Genomic DNA, 12,500 nt, shown 5'->3' with positions numbered 1-12,500 from the left:
TTCGAATTAACTGACATGCCATGCACAGTGATAAAGGAGTGAATTCGTCGATAGGCCGCTTTCTGGTCACTGTTTTCAGTAACACCACAATGTCACCCAATTTTTGTTACAAAAAGAGCGCTGAGCGCCTACCTTGTCAGGAATTCTTGCGTGTATCAAGGTTGCCATATAAAATTTACTTTGAAGAGAGCAGAATTAATCTCCGTCTGTCTATTTCTCTCTCTCTCTCTCTCTCTCTCTCTCTCTCTCTCTCTCTCTCTCTCTCTCTCTCTCTCTCTCTCTTTTTTTTTTCTTTCTTTCTTTCTCTCTGTCTCTCTTTCTCCCTCTCTCTATCTGTCCATATGTCTCTCTCTTTCTCTCTGTCTCTTCTTTTTTTCTCTCTCTGTCCCTCTTTTTCTCTCTCTATCTCTTTCTCTCTCTCTCTATCTCTCTCTCTCTCTCCCTCTCTCTCTCTCTCTCTCTCTCTCTCTCTCTCTTTGCTAAAAATAAATCATAATTCTATTTGGTTAACAAGGAGACAGCCAAACAGATTTATTGTAATGTAAACAATTAGCCAGCAAGTAGATTTTTGACCATTCAAAAAATTAAATATCACTAAGCTTCTCTTAACCAGTGTAAACACGTTTTAACTTGAGATAGTGGATAATTTTTTATGATCTATGAGGCTGATTGCTTCAAGCAACAGGCATGTAGTGAAAGTGACTATGGCCCAGACTAAAGACCATTTTAATCTCAACTTCAGCTCACAAGATTTTGCGAGTAGTCTAGTATATTCCGCCAGATAGCGTTTTCTCATTGGGATGAATAAAAAAAACCCCAAAAACCCCGGACTTTTCTCGTTATTCTTCTTATCTTTATTCTCATTGTTATCAGCCCTATTCATAACTTGAGAATCAACATCACATAATCAACTCTAGTGTTTTCCTTATCAAATGTAATATAAGCCCAAATGTTTATTCTGTACATTGCCAAAATGCCTTTCTAAAAGTTTTAGCCCGAATTATTTCTAATTCAAATAGAGTTGAATTAAAATATTTGAACTTGAGCTTTTATATAGCGCAATACCCACTAAATGTGCTCAAAACGCTTTACAAGGGGTCCCTGACCAACAGCAACACGTAGAATTAAACATGACGCCTGTTAGGCGATAATACAATATATTTTTGTCTGACAGAGTAAACACTGTTCACGGCCAGTTATTCATTTTACACCTGGGTACGGTGAGAGAATGTGAGTAAAGAGTCTTTTCCAAGGACTCAACTATGCACCGAGCGAGGCTCGAACCTAGGACATTCCTATCCAAAAGCGAGTGTCATACGACAAGACCACATAACCGCAAATATGTTAAATAGTCTTAAACTTGAGTCTTCAAATACGCAATTTTATAAACTTCTTTGAGTGATCAAGGTTGGGTTTTTTTTTTTCTAACAAGTTGGGGGTTCATTGGGGGAGGTGGGGGCGGGGGGGGGGGGGGAGGGGAGGGGGCGATTGCCCAGTTAGAATAGACCACTCGTTCACACGCAAAGAGACCCAGATCGATCCCGGGTGAGGTCGAATTTATTTTTCGAGCCTTATCCACCCTGCAGTGATTGGGTAGCTGGGTCTGATAGATCTAGAGGAAAGTACTTTGCGATAAACTATTATCCTATCGAGAGGGTAGCTAGCAATTGCTATTGTCTGTTTCACGCTGTAGAAACCGGTATAAAATCCGGCTCCAATGACGTAATTGATTACGCTGAAGGACTGGTGTGCTTGAGGGTCATTGTAATTTGTCGATATTTGAAGTAAAGAATTTACAGCAATATTAAAAACGAAAGTAAATAATTTACAGCAATATTAAAAACGGCGTTTTGTCATTTTTTTAAGCAAAATAATTTATCATTAACTGCAGGCTATTGTTGTGCCAAACCGGCACTGTCGTGGTGGGACCTCCTCACAGATTGGTTGTCCCATTGTTTTCCGAGACTCCATTGTACAAAAGTCTTGTTGGTGTGCTGGAATCTTTATCAATCAATTAATCTTACGATATGAAACGTGAAGTTGTAGTGGCTTTATTGGTTGGAAATTTTATTGTTTTTTGAATTCCTACGTTCAGAGATTCGAACGGGTTTTCTATACTGCCGCACGACATATTGGATTTTGTGTTTGGAACAAGATCGAACTTTCAAATGTAGGTATTGAAGAATTGTTTTTTAAATGCCCTCCATTGACCCCATCCATGCAATTTCTCATTAAGATTTATTACTATTTGTGACCCCTCGTCTCAAAACGGTATTAAGTCGGGATGATTAAGATGCGGAAAATGGAATTTGTAGCCAGAAATATCAGACTTAAGTTGAGTTCATTTTCTTTATTGAGGAGAAGGAATATCATATTTTACTGTACTAAATACCAACGTTTCATATTTTAGACCAGTTTAACTATAATTTGACTTGTTAGAATCTGGTCCATTCCAACTTACTACCGTTTTGAGACGAGGGGTCTCATTTACACAATTTCTCGTCCTACATGTGTTGCAGTTGGCTAGGGATCCCTTGTAAAGGCTTGGAACATGATCAGTGGATATTGCGCTATATAAAAGCTTAAGTGTTTTTTTTTCCTTTTCCAAAGGTTGTAACATAATTTCTGTTAAAAATGTTATTGAACACGGAAAGACTTTATGGACACCTTGTGTACGTTTTTTGTTACCAATTTGAAAGATTAACTCATTCAACCCTAACACCGACTATATCCGTAGTTTACCTGGGTTACTTTTACCCCATGCCTTTTCATTTCATTTTTCTGGGACAAAATATAGATAGTATGCGCTTGGCTAAGAAGCTCATAACATTGCCATCCGGAAGTATAACGGACCAACACACATAACTGTGTGTATCCATGAACGTTTATAGTCGGGTTAAAACAGTTCAGTGAGCATTACTCATAAACGCGAATGGCAAAAAACAATAATAAAGACCTGAGTGACGTCAACTTCGAACGAACTAGAGGCGCAGTATCAAAGCTAATGTTTTTAGTTTTTGCATGTTAATGGAAGTTGAATAAAACTATCTATGCACATGCTCATTTTTAATACATTTCTTCCAATTTTGAAAAGTAGCAAAAATCTCTAGGGCTGAGCGAGTTAAAACAAAGTTTTGGGCCATTGTTCTGCAGATACATCCACCTAGTTACTAGATACATATTTGGCGTCTGTTGTCCTCATACACATCATCCATCATGCGGTCTTATGGCTTATGGAATAATGTTGTATGATTACCTAGGGCCGGCCGCTGATTGGTTCGTGTAGAATCTAGGCTATAAGTCGTGGCCAAGCAATTAGCCTTTGTCTTGTGATTAATCCCCCCCCCCCCTCCCCCGACACACACACATACCTCCATTCCCCTCTTTACCCCCCCCCCCTCCCAACCCCCACCTCATTCTCCCTCTTCATACAATCTCTTCAATTCCAGGCTCTGTCACACCTCGAATACTACTTGATCCAAAACCCTCTTTTGAATAGTCTATAGATAGAATGCGCTTGGCCAAGGAGTTCACAACATTGCTGTTCTGAATATTTACAGATAGATAGAAATTTCCATAACTACACAAATTCGACAAGAGACATCCAATGAGAATAAGAAAAACTTTATTTTGAACAAGAAGAACGATGCACAGCTCTGTCCCTTTCGACTACTCAGTCGTCTCTCCCCCATCACTCTCCGCAAGCACTGTCACCGATTCCGGCACTACTTTTTTTCTCAACAATTGCCATCCGGAAGTATAACGGACCAACACACAAACTCTGTGTAACCATGAACTTTTATAGTCTGGTTAAAACAGTTTAGTGAGAACAACTCACAAACGCGGATGGCAAAAACAATAACAAAGGCCTGAGTGACGTCATCTGCATACTATCTATAGAAACGGAGCTGAGATCACGTGACTAGTACGAAGACCGCTCAAGGATATATATATATATATATATATATTATATAGATAGTATGCAGATGACGTCACTCAGGCCTTTGTTATGGTTTTTGCCATCCGCGTTTGTGAGTTGTTCTCACTAAACTGTATTAACCAGACTATAAAAGTTCATGGTTACACAGAGTTTGTGTGTTGGTTTGTTATACTTCGGGATGGCAATGTTGTGAACTCCTTGGCCAAGCGCATTCTATCTATACCCTTAGTCTCCAAACTCATATTATGCCGGGGTGAATCAGATGCTAAAAAAGTTAGTTTTTAGTTAATGTGAGAAGAAATTTGATATTTTAGTTTTAGTTATTTAAAGAAGCTATGCCTATTGTCTTATATCAAAATGAATGGGAGCGATCAATATTCATGTTTTCGTCCAACCGAGTCATCAATCACGTGATTTGTTGCTGTCCAACGATTGGACATATCTGAACAAATGTAAACACGCTGCTTTGTTTATGAAAGTTGTAAACATACCCATGTGTCAAGCTGAACAAAATGACCAATCGTGATGTTAGATCGTTCAAAATCTGTGAACACTTTTCACTATGTAGGTCACTTTGAGCACATTTTGCCATGTGACCAATGACCTCGACCGCATGGAAAGTTAATATAGATAGTATGCAGATGACGTCACTCAGGCCTTTGTTATTGTTTTTGCCATCCGCGTTTGTGAGTTGTTCTCACTAAACTGTAGTAACCCGACTATAAACGTTCATGGATACACACAGTTTTGTGTGTTGGTCCGTTATACTTCCGGATGGCAATGTTATGAGCTTCTTAGCCAAGCGTATACTATCTATAAAAGTTCATGGTTACACACAGTTTTGTGTGTTGGTCCGTTATACTTCCGGATGGCAATGTTATGAGCTTCTTAGCCAAGCGTATACTATCTATAAAAGTTCATGGTTACACACAGTTTTGTGTGTTGGTCCGTTATACTTCCGGATGGCAATGTTATGAGCTTCTTAGCCAAGCGCATACTATCTATAGATCATGCTCATTAAAATCTTTTTTTTTTAAACGTGTATACGAAAAAGTGCCAGACATAACAGAAACCAAACATGTGTAACGTTGAACGTTTATAGTCAGGTTAATACAGTTTAGTGAGAATTAGTCACAAACGCGGATGGCAAAAAAAAAACAACAACAAACAAACAAAGGCATGAACGACGTCATCTTCGTTCTATCTATAGATAGTTCGAAGTTGACGTCAGTCAGTTCTTTATTATTGTTTTTTGCCATCCGCGTTTATGAGTAATTCTCACAAAAGTGTATTAACCAGACTATGAACGATCATGGTCACCCAAAGTTTTGTGTGTTGGTCCGTTATACTTCCGGATGGCAATGTTGTGAGTTTCTTAGCCAAGCGCATTCTATCTATAGACCAACACACAAAACTATGTGTAACCTTGAACTTTTATAGTCTGGTTAATACATTTTAGTGAGAATTATTTATAAACGCGGATGGCAAAAACCAACAACAAAGACCTAAGTGACGTCAACTACGTTCTATCTATAGAATGAACGAAGATCACGAAGCCACTCTGGTCTTTCTTAATTGTTTTAGATCGCCAGTTGGGCGATTAGTTCTCACCAACTAATCGCTAACAAACAATTAAAGTTAAAAGCGACACGTTCATCAATTTGTGTGTATTGGTACCAATGATCTGGTGGACATAACTGCTGAATATTGTCCTTAAAGGCATACCATCAGTACGTATTTAAAGTTAAACATTAAACATAGTTTTGTGTGTTAGTATGATTGGTTTGACGGGTAGAATGGGTGAGCCATCTAGTTAAACGCATTCGATCAACAAAGTTTCTAAAAGGTTATTCATCCATTACTGATGGTTTGTTTATGAAGAAAAACAAATGTCTTATTCCATTTTATGTCATAGAGAAATACTCTGAAGCAGACGTGAGCTGAGAAAATTGGATGACATCACGCAAACGTATCTCTGTCACGAATTCCTTAAGCGCCTTATGACCCAATCTGAGTAAAGTCCCATTTCCTCCCTCCCACTCCTCAACCAGGGCTGCCATAATATCGTCAAAATTGACCACACAAGGAATCGCGTTTTTATTACTAATTAATTATAAAGACATTTGTTTTTCATGTTTTGTCGTTGTTGTTTTTGTTTTGTTTTGTTTTCTTTTCTTTTCTTTTGTTTGTTTTTAATTTGTTTTTGTTTTTGTTTTTTTGTTTTTTGTTGTTGTTGTTTTTGTTCTTTTGTTTTTAATGTTCTTGAAACACATTTTCCTTTTTATCTAAGTCGATTTTTTTGTTTATCAACACCAATGAGATTTTTAAGGGAGTCAGAGTGTTCGTAATGAAGTTCTTTTTGGCCACTTTTGAAGTCCATTTTAATCAAAAGGAACTCTGTCAATTTGACAGTCTTGCTCCCTACCCATAGCTACAATCAGTTGTACTTGTCTTATTAATTCGTAACTTCCGTGATCTCACAACCTAAAAGTCTTCCTCAAAAATGACGCCATACTGTTTAACGATCACAATTCATTCTATTGAACTAAAATGAATGTTCACTTTGTTTTGGCGATGGTCGTCATATATTGTGATGGAACGTTTCAATAAGTATCAGGCTATCATTTGATGACGATCACGACCAGCTGACCTTACAGTTTGCCGGGAATTACAACACTGTTTTGCCACACCGACAAAGCGAATTATATAATATAGATAAATTAATGGATATCTTTAAATACCGTTTTTATTTCGTGAATTGGATCAAATAGTCTGATGTCACGTCGCCCAGCAACGGCGGCCATCGTGGTTCTAAACAAAGAAAATCTGTACTTTTTTATTCTTCATGCTGGCTAGAACTTTTCATATGTCTTGTGATCAGAATGTGTAAAAGTCAAATCATGATCAGATTTATAATGTTTTCTCCCTCTGGATACGGTTTTATGCTCGTCGGAGAAATATTTCATAAAGGCGTCCGCCATTGTTCCGATAGTTTAGAGCCAGTTACTAAGTTACTATGCGTCATTACGAGGGAAGTGATGTTACGACTGTTGAAGCGTATTATATTAAAACCTGTCTTGATGCGAATTATAAGGTTGCCTATATATAAGTGATGTGTCTAAAAAAAAAGGAGAAAAAAAAAAAAAGAACAATAGAAATAATATGTTTACAATCTGGACTATTTCGATTTGTGAGCGTGTATCCAAGATAGCTTCGGTTTTTTACATGCATACCAACATCAATGTGTAACTGAGACATGGATGAGACTGGTGTCTCGGATTTGTTTTGAATAGAAATCAGAGATGGGGTGATATTATGTCAATCCACTATGCTTTGAACCTTAACAGCCATGCCTGATCATACTTTTTTCTGGAGTTTTATTTCATTAAAATAAAAAATAGGATCAATAGTCTTATGTCACGTCCGCCCATCAACGAGCAGCTTGGTTCTAAACAAAAAAATATCGGTACTTTTTATTCTTCATGCTGGCTAGAACTTTTTCACATGTCATATGATCAGAATGTATAAAAGTCAAAACATGATCAGATTTATAATGTTTTTCTCCTCTGGATGCACTTTTATGCTCGTCGGAGAAATATTTCATCAGGGCGTCCGCCATTGTTCCGATAGTTTAGAACCAGTCACTAAGTTACTATGCGTCATTGCGAGGGAATTTTCAGAATTCCTTTTTTTTTGTAATCATTCATCCCCATAATGAGGAATTTATTCCTGAAAAGTTAATCCAAATGATTCCTTTACAACTGTTGATTTTCCAGTCACGTAAAAACCTATGATATGATAAATGCTTTTCGGAGGATCCCATTGATGCTCCTCAGGTAGAACACAATATCGAATCAAATATAGAACCAACTGCTGCCTGTACTATAGGGAATAAGATTAGCGGAAGAGTAGCGTCCCTTGATTCGACGTCAGCGGTGGAGAAGTTATTTGTAAACAAACCAACTACAAGCCAAGCGCTCAAAATAAAAAAAAATATTATTCATACTTCTGTACAAAAATGCATATCATAATCAATGTTATGCATTTTTGTACAGAAATATGAATAATAAATTTTGTTTTTTTACAGCGCTTGGCTTGTAGTTGGTTTGTTTACAAATAACTTCACAGGTGACGTCCAATCAAGGGACGCTACTCTTCCGCTAATCTCATTCCCTATAGGAAATGGAATATCACATTATGGTCTGCAAGGCTAAATAAATACGTACAGCATTGTTGATGGTGTTGTGCATTGTAATAAATCTCTCATGGAATGTGCGATATAAATGTTTATACTTGTATGAGCTTTTGTTCATATGTCCAAATCTGCAGTGTGTATTGTTTTTTACTGATGGTCAATGTGAAGCTTATTATTATTAATTATTATTATTATTATTATTATATTATTATTATTATTATTATATTATTATATTATTATTATTATTATTATTATTATTATATTATTTATTATTATTTATTATTATTATTATTATTATTATTATTATTATTATTATTATTATTATTATTATTATTATATTTATTATTATTATTATTATTATTATTATTATTATTATTATTATATTTATTTTATCTATTTCCAGGTCTTCTTTCATCTAAGGACATTGATCACGTGGGTTGTTGATGGTCAACCCGTATGGGTCAGACAAATTTAACTTACTTATCCAAACCAGCGACCAACTGAGTTCTTGCTCTTCGGTCTATGTCATGACCTAAACATTGGGTGTCTTTTGGAGTTGTACCAGGTGACTCTAATAATAATATTAGAGTGTGTTACCGATACTTGGAATTTCCTGGGAGGAATGTGCATCTGAGGACTCAACAAATCCAAAATGGCGCTGGATGATGAAAGTCTGAATGACGTTATGTCCTGTTCCATGTCCATTCATATTCCATGGGATTTACTAAATGACAACGCTCACTACAAATGTCCCACAGCCGTCAACATCCAGCTCAGCCCCAAAACAAGCCCCAGACGATCACGACGGCCTTCACATTCGACGAAAGGTCAGGGTCAGATAGCCAAAGGAAAAGACAGGACGAGGCTGACGATGAGCTGTAAAGAAACCTCAGAGTCTACGGATGGCTGTCTCAGCCAAAAACAACTGTCATCTTTAAGGAGGTGAGTGACTTTTTTTCCGTTAAAAACAAGGAAATAGGAAAAGAAAACAAGAATATTTTGTATTAATATCCTTAAATTTGTTTTTAGAGTCTATTCCAAGTGAAGAATTGAATAACCCGGGCGTCAGCCGCAGTGCAAAGTGAGCTAGGGCGAGGTGACTTGCTCAAAGCCACATATCTCACCACATTAAATTGATTGAGTGGTATAGAAGTGCGCCATAAAAGACAACTTAATCCCGTGGTCACATTTCAATCTTTAAAAAGACAACAACAACAACAATTACAACAGCATAATCATCATCAGCAACAAAAACAAAACAAAACAAACAAACAAAAAACACACAAAATAAATAGATGTTTCTTTAATGGGAGAGAGAGGGAGAGAGAGAGATAGATAGATAGATAGATAGATAGATAGATAGATAGATAGATAGATAGAGAGATAGAGAGAGAGAAAGAAAGAGAGCGATAAAGAGAGAGAGAGCGAGAGAGAGAGAGAAAGAAAGAGAGAGAGAGAGAAAGAGAGAGAGCGAGAGAAAGAGAGAGAGAGAGAAGAGAGAGAAAAGAGAAAGAGAGAGAAAGAGAGAGACGAAGGAGAGAGAGAGAGAGAGAGAGAGACGAAGAGAAGAGGAGAGAGAGACGAAGGAGAGAGAGAGAGAGAGAGAGAGAGAGAAGGAGAGAGAGAGAGAGAGAGGAAGAGAGAGAGAGAGAGAGAGAAGAGAGAGAGAGAGAGAGAGAGAGAGAGAGAGAGAGAGAAGGAAGGAGAGAGAGAGAGAGAAGAGAGAGAGAGAGAGAGAGAGAGAGACGAAGAAGAGAGAGAGGAGAGAGAGAGAGAGAGAGGAGGAAGGAGAGAGAGGGAGAGAGAGATTGCTTGATTACCAGAAGCAATCAGAAGACAAACGCATCGACCTGTTTTCCCTTTCAATTAACGGTAAATTAAATGATATAATTCCACAACAATTCGGCTCCAGACAGCCGTTACAACCCATGCGGATGATATTCCAAAAATAGGCTCTAGTTCAAAATAGACGGAACCGATTGGTTGGTTCCATTAGCGTTAAGCATTTTGAATACATGAGATAATCCCTTCATTTCCGTTCTATCGAATGAATGAAGATGGCGTCATTCGACTTATTCTTTATAATAATAAATAAAAATAATATTAAAATTCCCTTTATTAATCCTATAGGGGAAATTTGACTCCAGGGTCTATTCCAAGGGAAGACTGGAATAACCCAGGCGTCAGCCGCAGTGCAGCACCGCAAACTGATCTAGGACGAGGTGACTTGCTCAAGGCTACACAACGGAGCGGGTATATATTCGAACTCGATACCTTTCGGGTACGAAGCAAAGACTGTAACGCTGAGCTACGCTATTTTTAGACCGCCAGTTGGGTTAACGAGAGGTTACAATGCTTTCGATGCATGCTATTCGTTTGGAGAAAATACTCACAACTTCTATGCGCCAGATGAAACATACACACACTTACAAAATATTCTTGTGTGCTTTGGATTGCAAATCGAGAATTTTTTGAACATAGCACTTTATTCCAAATTGGCGTTGAAATGACCTAAATGTGTCGAAAACGCCTAATACACATAAAAATAAAATAATGATTAAACAAATCTGATAACCCAAAATATTAATGAGCCCGTTGTTGTAATAGAAATACTCTCAAGCCGACGCCAATTTTGTCCAAGACAACGATGTTTAACATTAAGCCCTTAATTGCGATCGGTTATTAGACCTGCTATTATGTGCACGTGGGTTCACCGAGATATAAGCCATCATTTTGGAGAGGGACTCAAGATAGAGACAATTAACTCACTCAATCCTAGAGATTTTTGCTACATTTCAAAATGGGAAACAAATGTATTAAAAATATAGATAGTTTTATTCAACTACACATTCAAAAACTAAAAAACATTACCTTTGTTACTACGCCTATAATTTGTCTCAGAAAAATGTAAAAAATAGGCATGGGGTAAAAGTAACCCGGGCAAACAACGGATATAGTCGGTGTTAGGGTTGAGTGAATTAATGCTACATTTAGCGTAGATTGTAGAATGTTTCTCCCTTTCTATGGCCGGCCAAGCGGAGGTCCCGTAACAGTCGGGTGCCGTTCTTGTCAAGTTCCCATTATCGGCGCAAAATTTGTATTCTCTTTTATGTAAAGCGCTTTGAGCAAGTTAAATGGATAGAGCACTCTATAATTGCTCAAGATTTATTTATCTATTAAGTTATTTACTTATTTATTTATTTATTTATCTTCGGTATCTACTCAATTCACTTTTGTTGTCATTACTGTTTTGAGAGAATCGGTAACATTTCCTCCCTTTGATACGATGACGGTTCCACACTGCATTGAATTTGCTTTTGTTATGGTTAAGGAAATGGATCGCACCGATTGAATCATTTCCCGCAGGTCTTTAAGCTGGTTGTCGTTACCTACTCTGTCTAATTAGATTTATTTTTACATTTTGGCCAGAAATTTATTTCTTCAAAGGCCGATCGATTAAGATTAAATAAAGATGGCCCATAAGTTGCCAAGAAGTGTCAAACCCGAGTCTTCTTAAGAATCTATTTGAAGGGTCAGATTTTCGGCTTTTTGACACGATTTTGACTCATTTTGAAAAATCGATATTTGACATTAATGTTTTCTGGCCAAAAGGAAATATCAAGTGCTTTGTTAGATTGTTTATTTGGCTGAATAAGAATAATGTTGATATTGATATTCCATTTGGTTGAATAAGATTGTTGTTGATATATTCCACGGTAATGATTTAACCCGATCACAACGAGACTGAGTTTGATTCAAGTCATGATATATGCCCCCCCCCCCTCTCTCTCTCTCTCTCTCTCTCTCTCTCTCTCTCTCTCTCTCTCTCTCTCTCTCCTCTCTCTCTCTCTCTATCTACCTATCTAAATATTTATCTATCTATCAAACTATAATATATAATATTCAAGATATGAAGTGAGTAGAAAAGTGCCAGAAGACAATAGAGAATAAAAATTATTATTCGCGGCGGTGGTGGGGTTCGAACCTGCGACCTTATTGGTACGACAACTCCGCCTGGCAGGTGAGAGCGTGGCTCTACCGTGTGAGCTATCCACGAACACAAAAATATTCGTTTCAAACCCAAGTCATTTCTAGATCCCTCTCTCACCCACTTCTTGAGATCGCCGATTCGTTCGCACACCACCATCGCGTAGTAATTTTTGACCAGCAGTTAAGCTTAATAGCCAATATCTCAACACAAACATATAACATAGAACGATTGAGACATTGAGTATGCTCCGGTGTATGGGTGAATTTTTAATTCAGAAAAGTGAGTGGAGCAGGCACTTATGTTGGTAACAACAAGATATGAAGTGAGTAGAAAAGTGCCAGAAGACAATAGAGAATAAAAATTATTATTCGCGG

The 12,500-nt window shown here is 37.4% G+C and overlaps 1 protein-coding gene across 2 annotated transcripts in view; it reads left to right on the top strand.

Moving 5' to 3' along the window:
* The window catches only part of LOC144971001 (uncharacterized), a 40,312-nt gene that overhangs the window by 1,055 nt on the left and 26,757 nt on the right, over positions 1-12,500 (top strand). Inside the window, exons 1-2 of one of the 2 annotated variants that reach the window (XM_078911291.1) lie at positions 1,917-2,170; positions 8,539-9,077. In XM_078911291.1, the coding sequence (XP_078767417.1) occupies positions 8,788-9,077 (290 nt within the window). In that variant the 5' untranslated portion in view covers positions 1,917-2,170; positions 8,539-8,787. Of the gene's footprint in view, positions 1-1,916; positions 2,171-8,538; positions 9,078-12,500 lie in introns of those variants that run through there. The other variant, XM_078911282.1, reaches the window with a different exon arrangement.

This window comes from Berghia stephanieae, chromosome 1 (genome assembly GCF_034508935.2).
Source record: "Berghia stephanieae isolate SIO BIC M18660-M18661 chromosome 1, UCSD_Bste_1.3, whole genome shotgun sequence".
NCBI classification, from domain to species: domain Eukaryota; kingdom Metazoa; phylum Mollusca; class Gastropoda; order Nudibranchia; family Aeolidiidae; genus Berghia; species Berghia stephanieae.
The sequence above is the reverse complement of the archived record's forward strand: the minus strand, read 5'-3'. Positions and strand labels throughout refer to the sequence as shown.